This window comes from Apostichopus japonicus, chromosome 16, assembly GCF_037975245.1.
Source record: "Apostichopus japonicus isolate 1M-3 chromosome 16, ASM3797524v1, whole genome shotgun sequence".
Classification (NCBI taxonomy): domain Eukaryota; kingdom Metazoa; phylum Echinodermata; class Holothuroidea; order Aspidochirotida; family Stichopodidae; genus Apostichopus; species Apostichopus japonicus.
In genome coordinates this window covers 39,901,271-39,925,172 of record NC_092576.1, presented here as the reverse complement: position 1 = coordinate 39,925,172, position 23,902 = coordinate 39,901,271, and the positions used below count along the sequence as shown (strand labels likewise).

The 23,902-nt window shown below is 37.3% G+C and overlaps 1 protein-coding gene across 2 annotated transcripts in view; it reads left to right on the top strand.

Moving 5' to 3' along the window:
- Positions 1-220: 220 nt before the first annotated feature.
- The window catches only part of LOC139982926 (uncharacterized), a 45,464-nt gene continuing 21,782 nt past the window's right edge, over positions 221-23,902 (top strand). Inside the window, exons 1-9 of one of the 2 annotated variants that reach the window (XM_071996129.1) lie at positions 221-2,264; positions 8,569-8,649; positions 10,140-10,460; positions 18,458-19,111; positions 19,872-20,210; positions 20,314-20,427; positions 21,051-21,100; positions 21,627-21,654; positions 22,126-23,642. In XM_071996129.1, coding sequence (XP_071852230.1) covers positions 8,589-8,649; positions 10,140-10,460; positions 18,458-19,111; positions 19,872-20,210; positions 20,314-20,427; positions 21,051-21,100; positions 21,627-21,654; positions 22,126-23,642 — 3,084 coding nt within the window. In that variant the 5' untranslated portion in view covers positions 221-2,264; positions 8,569-8,588. The remainder of the gene's footprint in view (positions 2,265-8,568; positions 8,650-10,139; positions 10,461-18,457; positions 19,112-19,871; positions 20,211-20,313; positions 20,428-21,050; positions 21,101-21,626; positions 21,655-22,125; positions 23,643-23,902) is intronic. The other variant, XM_071996130.1, reaches the window with a different exon arrangement.

Sequence of the window (23,902 nt, the reverse complement as noted above, 5' to 3'; positions counted from 1 at the left end):
TCTATGCGAGTTTCTCAGTTACCCTGGGGATGAATACCAGTCCTGGTTTATCTTACCGATTAAGAAATAACACCTTAATAGAATTGCTGTATGCGATCGTCACACATCATTGAATAAGACAGACTACACGCACTATGAATGAATTAGTAGTGGTTAGCAGGATTGCATTATTGTTCGCTGTTTTCAAAATTAAATGCTAATATTATGGACTAAAAGAGGAAGTTCAAATGGCAATGGGGGTAGAGGTGAAGGTTGGATTTATACGTTAATAGCTTTTATAGATAAATTTAATGTCCAAACTTCTGAAAACCTATAACCTATGGGCATTTGATGGATATTCACACAAAAATTATGTTTGTTTTTGCTTCGGTTTGCTGGTCTAACTTCTCACAATTAACTTCCGCCAAAGTTCTCTCTTGTTGGCAGATTGGATTGTAATAATCATCGACCACTGTAAATATCCCAGAAAAATCCCGTATGTAATACACACATTTTATACGTATGTGTCTGTACAGGCCACCACATCGCAATTAAATAACTTATTGATGTGTGTTATGGAAATCCAGCTGTGAGGTTCATATATTAATTATTTTCTACGTGAAAGACAGAAGCAAATTGAATACTGAAAAGTGGGCGTGATCACTGGTGAACATGCATTTGGATTTCTTAAGTCTTTCTTGAAGGCTTGCGAGGCTTAACAAAGATCAACGATTGACGATCACGATTGACAAGTTCTAAAGGATTGAAGGTGATTTAAGGTATTAAATATAATCTTGAGTGAAACCAGATGATTCCGAAGCGACAAGCGGCAGATAGGAAGAGGAGCACTCTGGGAAGAGGAGCACTCTGATAAACTTTAACTAGTCTAGCTCAACATCTAAGCTGTCATGGTGGCAAAAGTTGAATGTGTGATAAAAGCCCAAGCAATTAGCTACCACATGGTGCCACCATAATGGTGGTTAGGACTTGTTAGTTGAAAACGTTTCTCTTTGTCATATCGGCCTTGGAAATTGACGAGTTTAGTGTGAAATAACTGGGAGCAATTAATTGTTGTGCGATACCTATAGGACCAAAGCGAAATCAAGTAACTTATTCTTGTGGTATATAATTCCAGCTGTGAAGTTCATATATCTTAGCTTTTATAAATGGAATACGTGTGAAAAGTCGTGATCACTGTTGAACAAAAAACTGGCTTTTGTATTCTTTCTTCTAAGGCTTGCGAGGCTGAGAAAAATCAAACGTCACGATTGACTAGTTCTGGTATAGTTTCAATCAGTTCTCACCGTTTGCAAATGATCGAGTAAAGGTGGATTTATAATTTAAGTCTTAAACGGTTTGTCTGTTGTCAGAGAAATAACTGCACCACTGTTGGCGGTCGCACGTGCTGCATATCATGATATTTATATCTAATCACAGAAAGTGGTTCCATAATCGTATTTCTTAGGAATATTCGAAGAGAATTTTAACATGTCCCAAACATAAAATGGTAGATTCCATATGCGTCATCGAACTGAGCATACAAGTCGTCACCTTTCTCGATAGATATTGTCACACACCATTGTATACCAATAATAATTTGCATATTATCAGTAGCGAATCATAACCCTACATGGTCACAGGTTTGTTCGTAGTGCTCATAAATTTAGGCTTCGTAGGAATAGAAGGACACTTATTATCGGGAAAGCAGTAAGGGTGAGGTATGTCACTACTTGTTTGGAACTTATTAGTTACCTGGTTCGGTCACATTTATAATTCTCAAGATATGTATACCTCCAAAAACTTAATTAGTATTTATAGGTTTGGACAAGTTTTGGAAGCTTTGTGAGCCTACTGGTAAACAATCATTTGTGATCGCTTTCGCCATCCTTTGCCTAAATATCTAATTGTGTACACGTTGACCAACGATTTTATTTTCTTCGGGATATTTAAGTATTACCGTATTTGAGACACTGTTATATGTACGGAAATTCAGCAAAGTGTCTTTACGAGCCTATTTGAGTAATTTAGATATTGTGGTAGTAAATAGTCAATATTAAAGAAATTATTGAAAACGGATTATATGAATGTTATGTTCCGATTGAAATTAACCAACGTCAGTTGGATTGCTACAAACTTCGGTATTTCACATACACTTACTCGTTATATCTTATAATACCTGGACCTTCTCGCGTCCGTGGATCAACGACATTGAAACGCAAAAATCACATTTACCCCTGTCAAATAACTTTTATCAAAGGATATTCGGACAAATTACATCAGTGCAGGTAAGTTTCTGTAATTTCATTATTCTCAATTGTTCTAGGCCAGGGCTGGGCAAATCAAGATAATCATAAAAGTCCCCACGTAAGACACAATGAGATAAACAACCATAAAAATTGTTCGAAGTAAGAACAATTTGTCAACTACGGCAAGATTGATATCAATTTCATCGTAGAGCTCCATCGAATCATAGCACTCTGAAATCAAGGAGAAGTTCCTTTTAATACCAACGGATATATCTTAAACATTAACTTGCAGGTTAAAAAAAAACATATATTTGCACAACATGAAATACAAACTGCGATTGGTGATGAGCCGCCGTGTACGAACGTAGTAAATTTGGTGTTGATGTTGGGATAGTTCGGTGTAGTCAATAAAATATCTTCAGACTTCTTGAGTTCTGGAAGTAAGAACATGATCAATCCAAACGTCCCTGTTGATTCATTTTAAAGTAAACACATGTTTGTAGCTTTAAAAATGGTTTTTAGATTTGTCGACTTGAAATCGACTCCATATCGGTTGACGTGGAATCATTTGTGCATCGCCAAGATATCGGAAATGTCAGTGAACTCACATTTCATGATAATTATAAATCACAAAATGACATTTTTTAATTTATTCAATGTCACGCTACGAGTTTTAAATAATTTCATTCAAATAACTAATCTCTCTGCAGATGATGGCACACATAAAAGACACACAGATGAACATTTTACATTGTTAAGTTACACCTCAATACTTTGCGCTAGTTGAAGTTCAATTATTTTTGAAAGATAAATCACTCATTATCTCATGAAATTATCGTTTTTGATCGTTCAAAGTATGTTCCTTTAAGTGTTACAATCATGCCATTTACTGTTTTATTGAAATAATTATGATAAAACCGAATACTAACATAGCTAATGCCACTATCGTTGATGTTGTCAGAAGTACCTATAAAATATTTCGGTTACATGTAGTCACGGACTGAAACGTGTTTATGCATTCATATTCCACCCAAACCAAATCAGTATATTTATGTATGAGATAATGGTCATGAACAATATTACCAGATAACCGAATAGTTATTATTTGAACCAAAACACAACATGATAAGGCCATAAAACAATCACAGCTAATAGATACAGACAACAGTTACATACATGCTAATGTAATAAATTTTCTTGAATAGAGCTACTACAGTAGTTGGAGCTCCGATGTAACTCAGTTCATCACATATTGCTGCATGCTTATACCTGGGGACATGCAACCACACACATATATACATAAAAGCCACTTTTGGCTTGTACCTTGTACCGAAACGGAATCTTTGTCATGTTTCTATTAACAAAAACTTGGTTCAACAAAACAGTTTCTTACTGCTCAATCTCCACTGCTGCGATGTACTGTGCCTATCTATGGAAGAATTTTGCACGTTTAACAACGTTTCCAAGGTTCTGATAACTTGAAATGCGGCTTTTAACTGAAAAATATACATCTCGAAAATAGTCAAAAAATGTAGAGAGAAATACATTTGGGAAGTTCTATCCAAAACCGCGTTGCTTGTTGACCTATTTTCTAAGCATCTGCATCAACAACAATAATGAGATCTTGGTTGCTTCCGTACTACGAGTTACCTTTCAGTTAAATAATGCAACGATTTTTAAAGATCTCTTACCGAGCTTGAGCTTTTGTAGACTTGAATTTCCCAAAAAATATTCAAGAAAATGTTTTCCCTCAACATGATCAAGTCACGTTACTTGTAGCCCACCATACAACTCACACTTGACAATAGCGGGAATGTGAAAGATACACCACTTACCACTGCCCAAACATAGTACCAACACAACCTTGGCACCAAAGAGGTACTCCATAGTAATCTCACACCCGCGTTAACCCATCGTTCTCCACATTAAACCCACGGGCCCACATGGCTGTGACAACTGGTACTTACATGGTATATTCCGAAAATACCAAAGACAAATTTTAAGTGTGAGAAGTGACGTTATTTTACAATAATATAGCCCACAGTAATAAACACGTATTTTTCTTTACCCTAACCACCTAATTTGACTATGGGAAGTTACAAACTGTGCCCTCAGTTTAAAGAACTCGTCAGAATTGTTTTGAAACGTATTTTACTTAAAGATGAACCGACTCTCATCAGTTTCTTATGGGTATGAGCTGGTTATTGTTTTAAACCGTTACAAAGTTATTGCTAGACTGTGTCTGACAGCTTTACAGTTTGCTGTCACAATTTTCTTCGCTTCCCATTTACTCTTTCAGAATAAAGAAAATATAGCCTATTATCACCGGTCGTTCGCTTTCGGAATTAACACTATATAAATATAACAGCTTACAGTTCTTACTGTGTAACATTTGTTACCACGTTCGTCTCAGAGCCAAGCAATAAATAACCAGAACTGCATTTGCATGCAAATACTCATATTGTAGTGTGTGTGTGGAGTTCTTGCAGCATTAGCAAGGAAGTTTTAGTTGTTCATGGTGTTATTTTTGGGGGGAGGAAAACACACCAAGGAGTATATCAAATGTCAACTGATGAACAGAATGGAAGTTTAGAAGGCAAGTGTTTGGGTTATATCGAAGGATTGTATTTGTTTCGTATGAATGCCCATAGTGAACTAAAAGTTAAACAGTAACAATGCACTAAATGATACATGTAACAACATGACAACCACCATACATGTGTACTTTATCAAAACCAGGATAAATTAATTAGGCCATCAACAAACAACATGGACATAAGCCTATTTGTGCAACCAACTATCTGATCAACGGAAGTGCACGTATGACACTGATTAGTAATTGTTGTAAAATGATGGAAATTGTTAGTATTCCAACCAACTGACCCGATAATAAAACGGACTCGTTGTACCATATGTAATTATTAACAACTGGGACTCCTGGTAAAATGTGGGCCTTGGGGCAGTTCCCCTGGGCCCTGCCCGTGCCATGTTTTAGTCCCGCGTGAGCTGGCGAGGAGTTCTAATCAGGTTACTCATTGCGTGTTCCAAACAGTTTGGAACAACTCTCGGTATTCTGTCCGTTGGTCTGGTTTCGGCATCGTAGTCATCCCAGTACCTAGACAATGTAGCCAATATTGATTTGTCAACCTTCTTTTGTAGCCGCAGCAGTTTGCCTTCTGAAACCAGTAGTACATGTATATTAACAAATGTTGCGTCGTCGTGAAGAACCAGCAGCAGGTCATAAAATGGCGTCTTGGCTTGCTCTCTAACATTCAGTGAATTGTGTCATCCTGGATATTAAAAATAAAACAATAGTGTTGAAAAGAACACATACATGGAGAAACATAAAACTGTGTAATTTGATGGAGTTATTTGATGCTGTATCATAGAACCGCATCTTGGTTTGAATTGTACAAGGATCGAATTGTGTCACTGCCATCCTGGATTAAAAAGATAGAACAATACATATTGCCTTCACACAGATAAAATACCATAATGTCAATGTGATGCATACCCTTGATATCATTGTTTATCCGAATGTTCCCCCTGAACATACACCATGAACAGGTGCCCACATACCTTCGCCAATCCAGGTCTCCTCCATGTACATGCAAAGGGCTCGGACGGATTTACTCGATGATTCCGCCTTCAGAACACTAAACATTGGGCACGTATGGTATCCAATGGTAGCCTCGGCAAAGCCATCAATTTCCTGATGTACCCCTGAACAATGTTGTCCGTGGTAGTCAAATCATAGGAGTATTTGCAGACTGCGATTTCGAACCTATCCTGCCCCAACCCAGTCACAAGCCCCATTAATCTTTACCAATGTATGACTCAGACTCATGGTCGTAAACCAGTACCGCACCCTGGGTAAGATATGTATAATGTGGGAGTCAGTTGAGTTAAGACAATTCTCTGACATATCGATTGGGAAACAGCGATGTAAAACGTACTGTCAATATGTTCCCCTCAAATGAAATGATTCTGCCTTACAAGAAAAAAGTGTCCCGGATACATTCCTTTACACCAGTGTACGTAAAATACATTCCTAAATGTACCTTTCCGCCATAGGTTTCGAGCCTTCCGCCAGATTATACTGTGCATTTATAGTACGTAGTACTTGTAGTATAACGGAGACTTGTGCCTTGTGCCTTCGTGCAGTTAGGCTAGCCTAAATTAGATAGGCCTATTCTACGCAAGCTTTAACTCTGATATTTGTATGTACGGTACGATGATCGAGAAACAATAGTGAGTAGCAGGTAGGCCTTGCCCTGGGCTAATACAATGACTACTATCACGTAGACCCTAGACTGATGAGTAACTGATGAGCATCCTTAACAATGATGATTATTGTTATATTAGTATTTCAATGAAACTGTAAAGAATTGGCAGGCGATGTCTTCTGAAGTGTGCTTGGCGTCACGTTGGGTCGCCAGCAAGACACGTAGAAAGGTATATGAAAATAAACTTAAAAGTTGAAGCTTGCCTTCGCAACGAAATACTGTATACATACGCCAAGGGGACTGTACTGTATCAAAAGTCTAACCAGCTAGATGTGTTCTCCAGGCTTTGAGGCCGATGGCGATAGTACTAAAGTGGATCTCATTTCATTCACCTATGTTGATTTGGAGGTGTCCGTGTCAACTGCACGGTATGCATTAATGGAATGGTCCTGGACATTTGACCTCACTTCTTGATATATATATATATATATATATATATATATATATATATATATATATATATATATATATATATATATATATATATATATATATATATATGATAGCATACGCCCATTAAAAGCCTCATTGACTTACACACTAAATCACAAAAGTAATGTGGTCTCTAAGTCTAGATAGAAGTTTTCACAAACTAAACGCTACCCATCATCGGATAGCTGACAAGTTGGCCTTTCATGGCACTATCAATTTTCTGTATCATGACCATTTGGGCTTAGATTTTTTGCTATCCGAGCCGGAAGTTTTCGTCAATGGTAAACAAGCCTCTTCACTCAGTGGTAAACAATTTTCCTACGCTGCTCCTGGGAGGCCTAAAGTGGTCTAAAATTGCCTCAATTGACCCAATTTTCTCACCACATGTACTTCCATTCATGTTCTTTAACATGCAAGTCACAAAAAACTAGATGGTGAGTGGAAACTTTGTCAACCTCTCAGTGATCACGGACGTACAAAGTCAATGGGTGTAAAATTGACAAAGTTAACCTGCTTGACGGCCCCTTGCACATTTAAAACAAGGGAATTAGCCCGGTTATGGAGGTTTTGATACATTTCGTTTACACCCTCTAAACGTCGTATGAATTTAGGGGCGTCTTCCCATGGGGTCGAAACTTTGTCAACCTCTCAGTGATCACGGACTTAGTCGTTTTCGAAGAGATTTAGCCCTCGAAAGCGCTAAAGCCTCCTCTCGGATCATGGTCATGATACGGAAAATGGATGGTGCCATGAAAAACCTATTTCGCTAGCCATTATATACCGCTCACGCGCGTGCCAACTATGCCGAGTTTTAGTGCGCACGGCATCAGTTTAGCGAATAATCATTTATAGCAGTCGGTGTACGCGTACTTCTTATACTATTATTACTATAGATATATATTAGGCGTTTTTACCGTAGCGTCGTCATTTAATTTGGTGAGAGGTAGTGAAGCATTTGTATAGGTCCATCATCAATTACATGTCTTAAGTATTCATAGGTGTGCCAGCGTTTCACTGTGCCTTCGGTAGTGGCCGATTTGCTGGCGGAAGTATCGGTGGTCAAGATCAACAACGACACACAAACTGGCCTATTTCTACTTCTACTTTACTTCTGCGTTGGTATTTGGCAACGTCCACTTCAGGATATAACGCCGAGGGTGACAAACCATGAGTGCATGTGATGCTGGAGAATGGTTGTGCAAAGTATATACAGGTGCGAGTAAAACAGCAATTAGGAATAGTTGGAGAAAACCTTTACTCTGAAGACGTCTAATGATGGTGAAGTGATAACGCCCACATGAAGAGCATTCCAAAGCCGAACTGCCTTTGGCATAAAGGAGTACTTATAAATGCCTTTAGTGTTTTATGTTGTGAGAAGCTGGAATCTTGTAGGATGGTAGTTTCTGAGTGTAGTGGTAGTCATTGGCTTCAGGTAGCCATCTTTGTTGATTACAATGAGCCTGTGCGATATATTGTAATCTTTATGGATGATTCCCTTCTGAATTTAAGTGAGGCCCAATGTAACTCTTATATTAACTCTTATAGTATCTATCACTATAACCAGTAACCTTGAAATTGTACTTTTCATTTACCGTCACCGTTACGTATGGTCATTCTATTTTTAGATTCTGGCATATGAGAAGACATGGCGATTCTCGACACAGGACTCCATTTAGCATTCACGATAATTCTTGCACTATCGTCAGGTGAGTAAACCAAGTGAAAAGTGGAGAAGCATTCATAACGTACTAACTAGTAGCTGTACTGTCGTGCCTGAATATTGTAAGAGCTTAGATATAAATTATCACATAGAATTGTATACACCTGCACGTCATTGGTATTTCCATTTTTGGTTTTGATGATAAGAGAAACCTATGTAGTCATGATAGTATGTTTATGTGCATCTAATACACACTGAGAACAATCGTTAAGTTTTGTACCAGATTACAAACTGAATTGTGCTATAAATCGGTAGCATGTGTTATTGTGGATTACAGTAAGAACTGAGGAAATGTGTAATTCCAACAAATCAAGTTTGATGAATTACTTGGAAATCCACATATCCTCAGTTCCTACTGTAACCTAATAATACATGCTAGCGATTTATCATATTTATCAGCACGATCCAGTTTTCTGACATTTAAAAAAAAATACGAATTACAATAGTTACTGTAATCTCTGTAAGAATAAGTTGCTATGTGTAGATATCTCAAGATTGGTAATGTCTGCAATTCTCATATGTTGTATGTCGCTGCTCTATAATGAGACCAAGAATAGTTTGCTTTGGGGTCAAAGGTCATTTAGGGTCAGCAAAGGGCAATATATGAAAATCTCAAAAATATATATTTATCCAGAACCTGAACATAACGTGATTAGCTCATACATGCATGGTAGTATAGCCTTATGAAGAGTAAGGTTTCACACAGTTTGGTGTAGGCTAATGTTCATTTCTAACCAGGTCTCAAAACTTGAAATCCTTGTAAACACGATATATCCAGATAAGAAAGGTTATTGGCTCACATATTTTTTTTTGCATGAAGCTTCGAATAAGCAGTACAGCGACCTTATTGTTTTTATATTATGTGGAGGTCAAATGTCATTTGGGTCATCAAGTGTGACAGTCTGTTAATCTTTACAAGCATAAACCTTGTAAACACGTTATCCCAAGATATTTTACAAAACATAGCTGATATTTGGCGAACGTGTGTCTTATAATGAGTACGAGAACCCTATTATTTGGTTGAAGGTCAAAGGTAATTTTTAGCCAACAGAGGCGAAAATATCATCGGGTACTATATTAAAAAGGAAAAATTAGATCTTTGCTGTTTGAGACAGCATGCATAAACCAGTATTTACAGCAAACAATGTCCTTCTGTCTTTCATTCGTCGTTGTAGTATTATGTCGCACGATTCCCAGTCATCAAACCATGTAAACACTGACTCTGTTTAGATTTATACTGCTCTTCATCTGCAGTATGAACTTCAGTCATTGGCAGCTTGCAAACTTCTATCATGTTGCATATATTATGCATTTAAATGCAAGTAACCGCTGGGAGTGTTTTCCCTCTGGAGTTCTTTGTTCTAATTTGTTGATTTTATTCTTTCTTAATTGAAAAAAATAACGCTTTAAGTAAATACAACCATCGCTGAGTTTGAGACCTATGACATAACAGATTCCCTTTTTTCCCTTGCACAGCAACTTCGGCAGAAGGTACAGAATGCGCACTGACACAATATATTGAAATTGGTACAGTGGGACTCATTCCGTGTTCCTGTAATGGAAGCTCTTTCGCTCTTATATCTTGGTACAATGTTAACGAAGCAAAGAACATATTGTTACTCGATCATGGGGAGAAAAGTGGAGATGGCTACAAATCTGGAGAATTTGATATTTATCCTAACGGATCGTTACTTATAAATAACGTGACTGCGAGCCATGAATCTGTATTCCAAATATCAACGGCAATCTCCATTTCGGGTATAATATTTACGAATCTTATCTGTGTGCACACAACAGGTATGTAGCTTTGATATTGAAATTATTGTAGACTTTAAAGAACGGAAATGAAATACGTAATTAAAATGAGAACAGCAATCATCATCAACTGATCGTTCCACACAATATAGTATATTAACAGTGTTGATTAATATGATTATGTCATATTGCAATTTGTCCCTGTGTGTATGCATTCCTGTAAGTGATACTTGCTTGTAAAAGTGGTTTTAAGAAATTCAATGTGGATTAGCGTCATACCTGGTATATAGATCCGTCGTATTGTGTACAATATACTACATTCTTTTCTGCGACTGTCAAATGCCATTTGAGGTCAAAAGGGGCCAACGTCTGAAACCCTGTAAACACGTTAACTCAAATAATACATCTTTGTTGAAATCCTACTTGGTAGTCTGCAAACCTTGTAAACATAAAAACTCCAGAACTAAACCTACAATTAATCTCAGAGTTCCCCACTGCTATTATTTCCGTTTGGTGAACATAGTGTAGTCAATAACAGTTCAGTTGATTTTTGAATGGGATCTATAGGTTTATAACAAAACATACAGTCATTCAAGAATTTAAATATATTTACGAGTTGATATTCTTGCTGTTATCTGCTTTAAACAAAATCACAGTGGAGCTTGCCATTTTCACGGTCCGAGCATCATGGGTTAATGGGTCAAATATATAAATGATCTCAACATTGTTTATATTCTCTAAGATGTATACTAGATGATTTAGCCAAACAGCAGAAGGATAAGAACATGCTTCAATGTGTGTAAACTAGTTTTCGACCCATGATATGATAATTGGTTATTACCGATTACCGATTAAGTCATGTGACAATTGGGCCGATTACCGATTATTTCATCCTTTTCATAAAACTGACCTAATGCATGAAAAAGTTTTATGCATGATTACCAACTTCTAGGCCTATACCAGGGGCGTATCCAGGGGGGCGCAACAAGCGCGCCCCCCTATTGGCCGTCACCAAAAAAAAAAGAAGTTTAGCAAAAAAAAAAAAAAGTAATTGATGACGACCTTTAAGTGAGTTGTCGGTGATCGCTCAACCCCCCCCCCCCCTCCCGTATGCTTTATTTTTTGTTTGCCAAAAAAAGGTTCTGGCGAAGTTCGGCGGCATAATAGTTTTAGAAACATAGATGGTAATTGTGTTTGTATTATCACTATAAACACTAAGTGACATGCCAGCCATACTAACTTGTGCACTGTGTGTCCATATTTACTGGAAATGTTGCTTATTATTAAGGTCGAAAAATGGATCACATATGGCCATGGGCGGCGATCCTGGGGGGAGGGGGGATATATCCCCCATGAAAATGGGTGGAGGGGATGTAATACACCATATCCCCCCCCCCCACCAAATGCCAGGGATAAGAGTATTTTCATGCCTACATTTATGCATCATCGTTAATGTACGGCTCTTTTTTAGCTTCATTTCTCGCCTACCATAAACGCAGTGCGATCTTTTCAAATAAAGCGTCTTTATAAAGCAAGAATAGTTGACTGTAGGCTTCATTGGCCCTATAACAACATAATGTATTATTGCGCCCACGGTATTGATATAGTACATATATGCACCCTCATAGTATTCATATAGGCCCTATAGTAGGCCTACACACGTACATGTTCCCTCGCACAGCTGAGAATCTCATGTTACCAGGGTAATGCTTAATACACGTTTCACCTGGATGCCCTAGCAATCGGTACCTAGGAATGTAACTATGTGTTATTGTGTATAGGCCTATAATAGCCTGCATGAGGCCATTTTCTTCATCGAATAATATAAAAGAGCTCTCGAACATTCTAACGTAGCGCCTGAAACAAGATTGACAGGGGCAATTTTCCCAAAATAACACCCGAAATTAAGAAAAAGGTATTTTGGATCCTGATTATGAGATATTTCGGACATGACATCCCTAATTTAAAGTTGGGTATATGCCGCTTGGAAACCTCGGGAAGTGCCGTTTCCGGCCATCTAGAGGGTTTGTTAATCCCAAAATTTTCTTTTACGCTTCGCGCCAACCCATGGTGGCGCTACGCTTAGATAGTCAACAAGGTCATATCCCCCCCCCCCCCCACTCGGAAGTACGGATCGCCGCCCATGCATATGGCACCATTTTGCAATTCAGCCCTTCTTCGAAAGCAAAACTTGTCCACCCATCCCCTTAGACCCATCCCCCAGGACGGCGATCATTCATGCCTGACGCTCCCCCCCCCCCCCTATTGGAAAATCCTGGATACGCCCCTGTATACTATCACATATTTTACAACTTAAATGAACGACTTAACGTTGCACACTAAAGTTGAACGGAGCAAAAAAAAGAACACTTTAATACATACATGGGGCGCTGTACGTTTACAACGATGAATTGCAATATTGGTATTATACTGGTTTTATAACCATTATCAGTGTTGCAAATCCAACTTGAATAGTAGAGTGTAAGGAAATATTCGTAGTCCCGTAATTTGATATCGAAAAATCAAACAATCTGAGACCATGGTTCTAGTTTTTAATGATTACCATCTATGAGGGAACCCTTACGATCGCACGTTGTTTCAAACAATTTTACACAGTAAATTAATGGCGTTTGTCCATTGGCTTAACTACATGTGGGAGAAATCACACACTAAAGTCCCATTGACTTTGTTGCACGTGTCGCTAGAAAATTGTTAAAGTCGGTTGCAGTTGAGGAGTTCAGTTACTGCAAAGGGGTTATTTTAGCATGTATATTACATGAGATCAGGGGAAAAAAGTTGCTTCGGGTTTTTTTGCAAAAATATGCGTACAGTAAGTGTTTTTGCCTTAACACAAAGTACTGTAATGCAGTAAAACTACTGAGGGCTGTCGCCAAACATTTTAAGGAGTATTTGGTGCCTTGCTTTCATCCTTTTATATCATTTGTAATATCTTGGGAGTATGCTCTTTCAAACTGAACAGTTGAGAGGTTTAACCTTTCTCTAGCCAGATTAGCCTAATGTACGTATAACTCACAATGAACAAAGCCTAATGTTATCATTGCACTTTCCTGTTTTCACGTACGGTGAAACGGCTCAAGTGGTTACAAGTATCTTGTTTTGGTTTTATATTTAGTCAAGACAATAGATCTTTCTAATCGTTAAACATGGATAACAGGAGGTTTTGTTAGATGCAAGAAGCGAAGTGAAGAAAAATAATTACGTCGTCCCCCTAAGCTTATCATGTGTGTGTATCATGTGTGATGTAGTAGGTATACCTGGTGTTTCATTCATACCCATACCAACGTTATTGAAATCTGTCATAAACGAATATACCAAATATACCAGGTATATCCTTAACAAACATTGACTACCCGGTAAAATAATACCTGATAAAAATACCGACCCAGATAATACACACGAACTCAAAACTCAGAACCAAGGAAATTTCCGCTGCTACTGTTTATTGTGTATAACTACCCACTCCGGTACTCCCCAACTGTCAACATTTTTGCTGCGTACTGTACCGGACAGAAGGTCAACGAAAAGGAAAGGGATCTCAGGCTAGGCCTCCTGGCCACTGTTCGACCAGAACGATGGGGAACACTCATCGTGCCCCCCCCCCCTCCCTCATTATGTCGTGTTGCTACATTATTTCACCTCGTGTTGGTTCCTTGCTTTCGCAAAGCAAGGAACCTATGCATTCAACTTGGCGCGCGCGTGTGTGTGTGACGCTTGGCTTGTGTACATGATATCTCAAACGTGGTGGGTGGATAGCACATAGTAAGAGGAAGATCCCTATTGGTTTTGGTGCCTGTGAAGGTCACCCAAGGTCAGTTAGAGGCCAAAAACCAAAATATTAAAAACAGCAATAACTCCCATTGACAGGGTCTGACATGTTTGATATATTGGGAGTAGTTGTGAATGGGGTAGGGGATCATTTTCAAACATAAGGTCAACAAAGGTCTATTAGGGGTCAAAAACTAATATTTTTGCAATAACTTGAGAACAAAATGTCCGTCAAAGTTAAGAGTTACGCTATTTAATCCAGTAGTCGACCTGCATCTACGTGACCTTTGACATCATGTTGACCTCTGGTGACCTGTATTAATTTTTTTGGTTATTTGAATTTTTGGGGCCATAATCGGATCTATAAGGTACCTTCTGATGTCCATGGGTTGACCACTGTGCGACCTTCGTGTGCGAAGTTATCAGAGGTTAGGTGTTTTTTTTTTTTTTTTTAAAGTACAGTACAGTTAGGATAGTCGTACAGACTTGTTATGTTGTTTTTTGGGAATCAGCCTGTCACACTACATCTGACTGTGAGGTCAAAGGTCAAATTTGAACAAAAAAAAATGTGCTCATTTTAGGAGATACGGGGCAAAACTATAGAGGAAACCAACTCCCGCTTCATTCGGACACCCGGTACTCAAGTTACGAGTAGGCAAATGTTGGTTTGATAACTTATTAGCAATAACTTTGTGTATGTACATTTGGATCACATAACAATTTTAGGACAGAGTGCACATCATCAATGGGAATATTTGTTATGCAAACCATGAGGTCATCCAAGGTCATTAATAATTTTCTTAAATGTGCAAGAAACTGCCAACTTATGCTAATTTTTGCAACAACTTTTAGTTACGAAGTCTGACATGGCTGATACAGTATATTGGGACAAGTTGTGAATGAAGTAGGGACACATTTTCCAAAATAACCGTGATGTGATCCGTGATGCCACCAAAGGTCAATTATGGGTCAAAATGTGACTTTTTTTGGCAATAACTTGTGAAACTACCACTGACAGGGGCTGACATGGTTGATATTTGTGGACTAGTTGTGAATGGGGAAAGGGATCGTTTCGAAACATACAGTCATGTGATCCAAGGTCAAGAAAGGTCAATTAGTGGTCAAAAACTAATATTTTTGAAATAACTTGAGAACCAAATGTCCATGAAGGTTGGGAGTTATGCTATTGTAATCCAATAGTCGACCTGCATTTGGGTAACATTTGACCTCAGGTTGACCTGCAGTGACCTGTAATAGTTTCTTTCAAGTCGATTCTTTGAATTTCCATGGACATATTCCGATCTAAATTGTCCATAAGTTGACTCCTCTGCAACATTTGTGTGCTAAGTCATTCGAGATCAAGGTTTGTTTTGTTTTGTTAAAATTCTTTATAAGTACAGTTAGGATTCATTCTGTGAATTCTGTTAAAAAAAGCCAACTATTGCTCATATCAGACACCTGGTCCTCAACAGGTTCTCAAAAAGGACCAACGGTTGATTTGTGATATTTTTGGCAATAATATTATGTGTGTATATCGGACCACATAACAATTTTAAGACAGGGCTGCTCCCTTGTAAATATTCCTTACAAGCAAGGAACCATAGTGCCCTTGGGCTCTTGTTGAATGAACATCTTTCATTCTTTCTTTTCTAAAAGCCACAACTTCTTCTGATAAGAATCAAAATTTCCTTTGAATCCTTCAAACCATTGAGTTTGTTTGAAAATAAATATATGGGTCTATCCGTGCCAAATCACCAGATTTGTGGGTCGATTCCACGTAGACCCTCTCAGAATCGCCCGACATTGCTACGGTGTCTTGCCACATGTCTCAAAGGATACGGCCACGCCTGGCAACCACATTTTCCCTCAATTTTGAAGGCATCTTTTGCATAAATGTCTGATATTGCAGATATTGTGGAAGACATGTGACCAGTCTTCGAACTTTGCTAATTTTGAGAAAAAATTGAGGAAAAGTAATTCTATGGCAGAAAATGAGATATTGGCCTTTGCTGGGCCCTACTTTGAGTGTGCTCCATATTCACAAACATAGGCATGTTTGAGAAATAATTTGCATAGGATTCTTGTCCAGTGGTAGTTGTACAGGAAAAGTGCACAAAAAAAGTCAAGCGTGTCGTATGTTTTACGAACAGCGCCCTCAAATTTAGGAAATCTCATTTCTGGCCCTAATTGGGGGTCCAATTAGGGCCTGTGAGTACATTTCAATTCTTCTTTAAATACAATTTTCAAGAGTGTATTGACCTTTTTTATGAAAACTAAAGTAAGAAACTTGTGTATTTAATGTTATCTACTCAAATTTACGACTCGATATTTGCAAAAATCATGCACTTCATATGTATGAAAATGCTTGCAAAAGCTGATTTGAGTAATTCAAATGACAACAACTTCTTAGAATTTGCATACAGGTGCTTAACAATTAAGAGGGTGGTATACTAGCATAAGGACTACCAATAAACTGCTGCAGGGTCATATGCCCAACGATGCCTGTGAACACCGCCCTCAAAGATCACATTTAACCAATATTTTTGGTATTTCAAGGTCAAATTTGGTCATAATTAAAAGGTTTATTTTGGTTTTCAATACAAAACTAGTAATGCATGAATACTTATGATGCAAAGAATGAGCTAAAACATCTCTTTTATAAGTTATTAATGCTCTGATGAGCAGCTTAACTTGGCGTTATATGAGAGTTACATTAGCTCTACAGAAACATGCTTGTTAGGGCAAACAGTGTATCTTCAAGGAGACCATGTTAAACAGCATTAGAAACTATTGAAATGTATTAATTAAAAGTGTCTTATACTCTTTGCCTCGCTCCCCCCCCCCCGCAACACCAATCCCATAGTGCACTATGAACATTTGTGCATACAGTATGTGATTAAGACATGCAGTTTGTATACATACAGTATGTGACTGACTTTTACTGCAAAGAGACTGCATAACACAGGCATTGAATGTATACTGAATTATTTGGTATGGTTTAATATCTGCTTCAAATTGTCTGTATGCATGTAGCCCCCCCCCCACCCCACCGACATCCTCTACCCAACACTTTATCAGAATAGATAATGAATGTGAACCAGTTCACACATGTACATTACACACTGTACTGTACATGTGTACATGGTCAGTACAGTGTTATTTTACACCATGCAACAAAAATAAACAATCATGTACATTACACACTGTACATGTTTGTACTGGCAAACATTCATTTTATAATATTTAGTCTTTTAATTAAGTGTATTATAACAGAAACAGACCCTACATTGCAAATATGAATATGCCATTGAAATATGCACAGTATTGAATTGAATGACCTTGAACTACAATACCCAGATGTGGAGGCCTCTGTTGGTTTGGCATGGATTGACCCATATAACAATCAACTGCACAGGGTTAACAACACTCCATTTTAGAGATTTTCATGTTAAAATTAGACAATGATGCTGAATGATGCATGATAGCCACTCACATGTTTGACATTTTACCTGTAAGATGGGAAACAGTGTGCAGTATTGTTAGTTTACATCTTATTACATTTGACACCGTTAGGGCATCGCTTAATGGATTTTTTCCTGTCTACATTTTTTACCAAGAAAGAACTGTAAATTGTATTACCCATTTGGATGTAACGGTAAAACTCATTTCCTTTATCGGTCTATGCATTTCGTGTCTCTCCCAAATTTACGTAGTAAGGTCATTGGGTGGGATGCTGAGCGTAGGTCTCACTACAAGCAGGGTACTACTGCCTACTTGTGTACTGTATACTGTAGCAAATATCTGTAATTTGACCTAAATTGTTACGCGCATGTAATATTATTGTATCACAATATATAATATTGTTTTTCCTCATTGGATGATTGATTTAAATACATTGTTTACAATTTAGTGAATGATTTTGTTAGCTCAAGTTTTAATATGGTATCATTTACTCAGCTGTTGCATTGATAAAATGTCCCCAAATTTGAAATGTTCAGAGCTGCTATAGCATAAAATGTTCACCCAAAGAGGCAGAAAACTTTGCAGGCAATTTTAGTAAACAGAAACTTTCACGCATTGGAGTATCAAAATAACTAACTATATCAAACTGATCTTTCTGAAACAATCTACTGTTATTCGCATGGAACAGTCTTGTTATTCAATAACTTTCAAATATAGCCACGTGCCCACAGTATCAATAATCAATGTGATTGTTACTAGAGAATGCATTCTTCGTTGATTTTTTTTCATAGTGAAACCAGCTATAACCATTCCCGTCATCGAGGAGTGTTCGAACTCATACGGTACTACCTGTGTTAAGTCTACAGCCGATTCCGTTGAGGTAAACTGCTTTGTCAGAGATAGCCGTCCCGCAGTCAAATTGAGTTGGAAGATAAGAACGCATGATGGCGATCACATCATACCATCAAACTACAGGAATTTTACAACTGATAACGTAATATATACATCACATGTTTCAGCGTCGTTCTCTTTCGGGGAGTCATCTGTTTTAAGTCTTCTGGTCTGCCGAGCGAATAGTGTACCACTGAATCTGGTGGAAGAAGAAAACGTTGTTTTGATTGAAAAAGAGATGGATTACACTTCCTTGGCAACTCCCATTAGTATATATTTGAATATCCATTCACCGATGAGTTTATCCTGTACAGACCTTGGATTACATTTAGTCGTTTGGAAGTGGTTACCTGAACAAGATGCTTTTGAAACTCTGTATGTTAGCATCTTTCAGAAAAGTAATCACACAAAAATCAGCAACAAGGAATACAAGCTAGAAGATGAGGGCAGTCTTTCTTTACAGAACACGTTGGTAGAACACGAAGGACTCTACGCGTGTGTTTACGATAACGGTGTCAGGGGTGGCATTGTGTTGTACGATGTGCTTGTGATGGGTAAGATGGTTTATATGTCATTATATCTTTTATGTTTCTCAGTCTCTACTGTATCACCAAATTAGCATAAGTACATGGGTCTTTGCAAATATACATTTCCCAATTTGCATAATACTTTGTTCCATCAAAGGATCAAACTGTTACTATGTAAGTTCAGAATCAGTGTCAATGACGACTATGCTATGGACTTTACCAATATTATCTTGCCCAAATATCCCTGTATGTGTTGATTTTTTTTTCTTCAGTTCCCTGTTATTTGATTGCTATCAGGCAAACACTGAGCCAATAACACTATCCATGTCAGTACAAGTGAAATCTATATGCATATATAACATATCCTCCCTTTGACACTTTAGTCTCCATTGGGTTATCTTTATGAAATGTCTGCATGTCTATCAATAACTTGGGAACATTGCTGCGAATACGATGCTACTGGTAAACAATGCACTCTGATACTCTACACTGAGGTGGCAAGTAAACTTACACATGCAAAACAAATCTTATGCATTTATCTATAGATACCTGGACATGTGTCAACACAGAGTTTGTACTGTAATGTAATGTTAAACTGTTATGCATATATATTCTTAATGTTGATAGAAAAATGCAGTATCGCAAGATATTTGTTGGCTTTGGCACATAGTTTGGTTCCTTGAATGCTGTATACCATTCGACCTCATAATAGTTTCGGGAAACAAAGACTCGAGATCTAACAACAAATATACAAACATAATATATTTGATGTATTATTTCCTTTCAGTTGATCCAACTCCAGTTTTTCCCGTCATAGATGGATGTAATCACCAACAATATTGCGTCCTGGAGAAACAACCTCAGGACGTATTGACTTGTTCGGTGCTGGGAATAAGACCTAGAGTGGTTCTTGAATGGAGAGCCGTTCGAGAGGAAACAGCCATTGACTTTACACAACATCAATTTAAGGAGACACAGATGGGTGACTTGTATGATATATCTCTGACAGTTAATTTTGACTTTACTCAAACAACTCAAAATAAAGTTACCGTAGAGTGTCGCGCTGTAGGGGAGAATGCTGAACTATTCAGCCTTTCTACGAAGATTGATTTGCTCTTTCCAAATGGTAAGTTAATACACGTCACATTAAATGCGCAGCTTTGTGAAGTGTTTCCGTCGTGATTATTTGTTTTGTTTCTAACCATTCCACATTTTTGTTTTATTTATAGTGCTTCCCACAGAACAGAGATCATACACCTCCACAATAACCATAATCGCCGTATTGGTGGTCACGATGATCATATTCATCGTAATCGCTGTGGTGATTGTATGCAGAATAAGAGGTACATACTACTATTAATGTAACATGATTTATACATATTTTGGTTATATGTGTATATCAGTATTTTTCAACTGCAACAGGAATGCACACCAACAGAGCATACTAGACGTAGCTACAATGTGTCAACATAGGAAGCATGGTAATAAGGATGATAATACGTACAGAAAACTTTGTGAAATTAAATTCCTTTACTAATGAATGAAATTGAATGTTCGTGTCAATCGTGTAAAGTACACATGACGTCTGCACAAATAGTCGTCTTAAAGTTGCTTTCTGGTAGAGAGAACACTGAACAACTCTTTTTCAAGATTATGATTTCATTAAAGTGAAACATTAAGGATAACGAGAGTTCTTTTCTGATAACCTATGCTCATTCCTGATGTGTTCTTTCTCTATATAAATAGAACGGAGGATGCACGGTGCATTGCACAGTTACTTTAGGGTCAAATTGATCCACTATAATTGCATTAATTTCTGTACGAGAACTGAACTTCAGATTTTCCGAAAATTGTTATTTGTAAAAGATTCAAAGTCAAGTAAGCATTTTCTTTCCATGACAAAATCTTTAGCTACCCACAACATTCTATATCGCCATATTTTAATAAATTTTTGTATTGTTTTCAGCGAGGAAAATTAAAATGAAACGAATTAAGCCTGGTGATACAGAAAGTGAGGTAATGTTTAGTAATGTACTTTCTTTTTATAACTAACTAGGCAGTCACTATATTCTTAAAGCAGCAAACAAGGTTACTTTTTTTTTGCGGTTCTTGACTGGAGTTGATTTGTAATTATTATTTTTTTCATGAAACTGTCTTATCGCTTTCATCATCTAAAGATGTAAGCAAGTATTCATTATACATTGAAGCGCATTTTACACTTTGATATATATAAATATATGCGATAAATGAATCTTCGACATTGTCGGAAATATTGCTGTTGTCCCTCTTGCAACCAACAGTCACATTTTGTAATATTTCGGCATACATTCTTCGCTAAAAAAATACATCGTATCGACAACTGTACAAGGTGTGTCAAACAGCCTCCATTAAATTCAACAAATTTTAGACACTTAGCTATATATAAAAATCAAACGTAGAAAGGGGAGATCGCTATGGGAAGTATTATTGATGCAAAATATAAGACGTTATGTTATCGTTTGAAAGTATAATAAAACCAGTGGTATGTTTTCCTCTTTCACAGGGTATCCCAATGATGAAAAATACCAATGGTATGTGCTGCAGAAAATATTAACTTGACGTTAATATCGTAAATTTATCATATACATTACACTAACAAAACAAAGAGCATGTAACTTGTCATGATGTGATCAACATTTTGTAAGCACCTATCATCGTATACACTGTATTGTAGTGATAATTATGTAATCCTACATGATTCCAAGATACTGCGCATTGTCGCTAAATTATAAGTACACACATAGACGCCCCTTTTTTCTGGTGGATGCTATTTTAATGATACTTCTCATGTCGTTCTTGCAAAGGATATCTTACACACGTCATTGATGGATATGTTGATATTTTGTGTTTATCTAAAATCCATATTGTGAAGAGTCTTGTTAATTCAGAGTGACACTGCCCGTCAAAAGGGTAAATTTAATACATTTTATTGCAAGTTATTAACGAGTCAATATATTTGAAACTCATCATATCGATGCTAACCATGATCCTTTTTATCACAGATTACTCGGAGAAAGCTGAGAGTTTCATTGAACATTTAAAAGCAAAATATGAAATATTTTATAAATCTGTTCAACCAATCCCCTACATTAAAGATAGGATGTATTGCGTGGACAAGGTATTTGTTGAGGGCGGTATTGAATACATGACAGGTATATCTGAAGGAAAGGCACAGTGGGATAAATTGTCATCCTATCAAGAATTAGTCAAAGAGAAATGTTTAAAAACAAAGCGACAGATCGTTGAAGGTGATCCTGGCTACGGCAAGTCAACGTTGACTTTACAGTTACTTTATGACTGGTGCAATTCTCTCTACAAGTCCCCATTACGTGGAAAAGACGTTATAATATATTTACGTCTACGGCAGCTTGGAGGTGTTAAATCTTTATTCAGTGCGATTAGACAATTCATTCTACCGATGGATTCAGATATCAAAGAGGAAGATATAAAAGAAATATTGAATCAAATGAATTCCGTGTTGGTTATACTTGATGGCTTCGATGAGTATCCCGATCGAGAAAGTACAGAAACATACATTTATCACATATTAAAGAAAAATATGTTTCAGAGATTTAACATCATTCTAACGACAAGACCATCTTGTGTACCAAAAGATTTTGCACCTTACTCAGATCATGTTCGGCTTACAGGATTTGGTGAAGAGGCGCGTAGAAAGTATGTTGAAAAGGCTGTTGTTGGAACAAATGGAAAAGCAGTGGATAGAATAATGAGGAAATTGGAGGAAAATCCCGTTCTTGGTGACCTTTGTCAGGTTCCTCTATTCTTTGTTATGTTTGCGCACATGACTTACGAAGACGAACTTATTTTAACATTCAATTCTGTAACTAGTTTTTTCCGGTATATGATATCTTGTTTTCACAGTCATTTGAAGAATAAAATGAAAGACCAAAATGTCACAAACTTTGAGTTATTGGAACATGACCACAAAGTACTACACAACATCGCTTTTGAAGCTTTGAGTGGAAAGGATCAGAAACTCGTTTGGAAACGTGAGCAACTTCGGAATCAGCTAGGACATGAGTTATACGACCAGTATCTTTGTATTGGTATATTCGTGGAAGAAGAAGTATTCAATATTGTGGATACGCCAAATACACAAAACCGCATTCAGTACAATACAGAGGTTCATTTTTATCACAAAACCTTTTGTGAGTGGTATGCAGCACATTACGTTGCAGAACAATTATCTGGTGGAAATACTAATTGTATCGACGAGCTTCTGCAAACTTCAGATCCTTTTGACCTTCAGTATTTGTACAGATTTGCGTGTGGACTTAACAACACTGCCGGGGAGAAAATTATCCAATTCCTGCAGCAGAAAAAAGAAAGTAAAAAGTTGTCAATTCTGTGCATGCTAGAACAGGAAGACAGAACTGACAGATTTCTAAAATCAGTTTCTGATTTAGTTTCGTCTGAATTAACATTCATTAGTAAGGGAGATAGTAAACTACTACAGAGATCAACGATACAAATACTAGATGTTGCATCAACAAATCAGGTGAGTAACGTTCCATCAATAACGTGTTTATTATAGAATACAATCACAAACATTGAAATACATTTCTTAATGTGAACAAAATTAAACTTCACATCTACCGACAGCAATAGTAGGATCAAATCAACTTCGACGTATGATTCATTGAAATTGTTCTTGACGTTACCTTTGACTTGACGTTACCTTTCAAATATAAAACTAGTATAAGGGAATATGTGATTATTGTATGTAATGAACTGCAACAGTGTCCAAATTTTATCTTA